At 55.5% G+C, this 2958-nt stretch overlaps 1 protein-coding gene across 3 annotated transcripts in view; it reads left to right on the forward strand.

Annotated features, from left to right (window-relative positions):
• The window catches only part of NKAIN1 (sodium/potassium transporting ATPase interacting 1), a 7895-nt gene extending 5177 nt beyond the window's left edge, over positions 1–2718 (forward strand). For 2 of the 3 annotated variants that reach the window (XM_028487171.2, XM_028487173.2), the window contains 2 exons: positions 220–301; positions 457–2718. In XM_028487171.2, coding sequence (XP_028342972.1) covers positions 220–301; positions 457–623 — 249 coding nt within the window. In that variant the 3' untranslated portion in view covers positions 624–2718. The remainder of the gene's footprint in view (positions 1–219; positions 302–456) is intronic. The other variant, XM_028487172.2, reaches the window with a different exon arrangement.
• Positions 2719–2958: the final 240 nt, after the last annotated feature.

Genomic DNA, 2958 nt, shown 5'->3' on the forward strand with positions numbered 1-2958 from the left:
CCCCCGCCTTCTCCCTTAAAGGGCCGCCCTCCCCATCCACCCCCCAGCTCTCTATCCTCTTGGGTCTTGGCCCATCCATCAGGACACTGCAGCAAAGCCCAACCCCTAAGGCCCTTTACAGGGTCTGGCCTCAGATTCCTCCCTTTCAGGACCCAGCCTCCCATAACTTGCCCCCTTCACAGGCCCATCTCTAACCACGTGCCATCTGCCCTTCCGCAGTTGATTTCATCGGCGGTTTTGACTCCTATGGATACCAGGCGCCCCAGAAGACGTCGCATTTACAACTGCAGCCTCTGTACACGTGGGTCATGGCGCGGAGCAGGGTGGGGTGGAGGGGACCGGGCGCGGGCGTTAGTGCAGGAGAAAGAAGGGGAGGGAGGAGCGGAGAGGGCAGCCGGATCTCTCCGCCTCCCTACTTAGGGGTCCACTTCCCTAACCAGCCTTTGTTTCCTGCAGGGCGGGGTAGTAGCTTCTGCCCCACGACCACCCCCGCGGCTAGACTGACCGCCTCAGCCGCGAGCTCCGGCCAAGATGGCAGGCGTGCCCCCTGGCGGCTCGCTGACCGGACTGCAGCCTGGGTCGGCTTGACATGGGTCCGAAGCGGACTTGGACTTGGCGCTTAGCAGCCTGGACTTAGGGGGTGGGGCGGGGGAGGGGGTTCGGGGGTTTGTATTTTTTTATCTCCACCTTGGCGTGTGCTGGAGCCTCCCGCCCTTCTCCAGCCTCTCCCTTTCACCCTTCTTCACCCAGCATCCTGTCCCCTGTCCAGAGAGAAAGGACAGGACAGACAGACTCACCCCCATCTCACCACATTCATTCACCAGCCCTGGGGAAAGTTACCCTGAACTAGAAGCAGGAGTTCTGGGTTCTAATCGCAGCTCCATCACTAACTCTCTGTGTGACATCTGGCAAAGCCCTTGCCCTCTCTGGGCCTCAGTTTCCCACCTCAAATAATTAAAATAATCCCTTCGTAAATGGAGCTCTTTCTAGCCTTTTCATTTGACTCTCAATTCCCTGGACTATACTGGGATTTTACGTAATCCCCATTTTGCAGATATGGAAACTGAGGCCCAGAGATGTAAAGCAATTTGCTTGAGGCCACACAGCTGGGCTTTTGGTGGCGGCAGGCCTTGAATATGATCTGTAGTTTCAGACTCCAAAACCCATTTCCAAGCCCCCTTCCAACTTGGACACTCTAGAACCCATGTGATATACACCACACTCACATACCACCGCCACCACTTGCTAACTCCTCTCTTAAAGCAATATATTCGTTCTCTTGTTGGGAACAGGATGGACGGATCCCAGAGCCCTGAATTCAGCCTGACCCACAGGGAAGCCTTCTTAGACTCGGCCTCTGTCCACCCTTGGCAAAGCTTTCAAGCTCTCTCTAGCAAAGGGGGGACACGACTCAGTCGCCCCACCCCCTTCCACGTCCCTGAGCCTGCTGCACCCATGATCCCCCACCCCTTCAGCAACTCTGCCAACCCCTGGTGGCTCCATCCACCTCACCATTTGGAAGACCTGTGGTTCCAGAGTGGAAAAGGGCTCATCTGTGCTGCCTGGTCAACAGTGTTCAAAGATCACCAGTGTTCATGATCACGCCCGTGTCCAGAAACAACCTCTAACAAATCCAGAAGTTGTTCTGAAGAGGCAGAATGGGGGTGTGGGCCATAGTGGGGGCTCTGGAGGGCCAGCACCCTTCCTTAAGAGCAAGTAGAGATGAGGGCTCATTCTCCTCACCTCCCTCCACAGACCCCTCTGAGGACCCTGCGTCCTGTGCACTGGCTGGTGAATCTGAGGGCAGGAGGATCAGGCCTCAGCTTCCAGTTTGTGAAATAGGAGTGGTCCTGGCTTAGGAAGGAGGGTGGGAAGCACGGGGGAACCAGAAGGAAATACAGACAGTTGCACACCTGAGCCCATCCATGGTGAACATTCCTTGCTCTCCACCCTCTGATCTAGCATTCCCTCCCATCTAAGGCCAAAATATCCTGAACTTGGACCCCACCCCACCATCCCATCTGCAGGTCTGTGCCAAAGAGCCAAACCCAGGAGTCCCTCTGGTCACTACAGGGCCCAAGGTCCCAAATGGTGAGCCTGGTTAGCTATGGGTACAGCTCAGGAGGGCAACAGTTCCCTTCAGGCCTGGCTGGTGCTCTGCTCCTGGACCAAGTCCTGCCTCTAGCCCTCTCTTCTCAGAGCCACCCCCAGCCAGCTGTCATCTCACCCCCGACCCCCAACCCCCTTTCTACTCAACGACTTGAGCCACTGGTGCTTTGAAGCCTTTTGTTTTTGTAAGATGGTTTTTTCAAGGAGACTGAGTTTCTTCTCACTGGGACCTTGCAAGGCAGGGAGTGTTGCCCTGGTTTCTGTGCAGGTGGGTTGATTAAAGATGGTGTTTTCCAACTTCCCTGGTGGCGCAGTGGTTAAGAATCCGCCTGCCAATGCAGGGGACACGGGTTCGAGCCCTGGTCCAGGAAGATCCCACGTGCCACGGAGCAACTAAGGCCGTGTGCCACAACTACTGAGCCTGCGCTCTAGAGCCCGTGAGCCACAACTACGGAGCCCGCGTGCCACAACTACTGCAGCCCTCGTGCCTAGAGCCTGTGCTCTGCAACAAAGAGAAACCACCACAATGAGAAGCCCATGCACCGCAACAGAGTAGCCCTCGCTCGCCACAACTAGAGAAAGCCCGCGTGCAGCAACGAAGACCCAACACAGCCAAAAAATAAATAAAAAAATAAATAAATTAAAAAAAAAAAAAAAAAGATGGTGTTTTCTTCTCTATCTTCCTGTCCTCCTGCCCTGTGAGTCGGCAGGGTCTTCTAAGGGAGAAGTCTTGGCGTGGAGGGTGGGCAGAGGTTGGGAATCTATGTCATTGCCATTATCAGACATTGCTGGGGCACTGGCCTGTCCCTCTGGCTGGCTGTGTAGCTTTGGGCAAGTCACACTCCCTCT

Source organism: Physeter macrocephalus, unplaced genomic scaffold (genome assembly GCF_002837175.3).
Source record: "Physeter macrocephalus isolate SW-GA unplaced genomic scaffold, ASM283717v5 random_1432, whole genome shotgun sequence".
Taxonomy (NCBI): Eukaryota; Metazoa; Chordata; class Mammalia; order Artiodactyla; family Physeteridae; genus Physeter; species Physeter macrocephalus.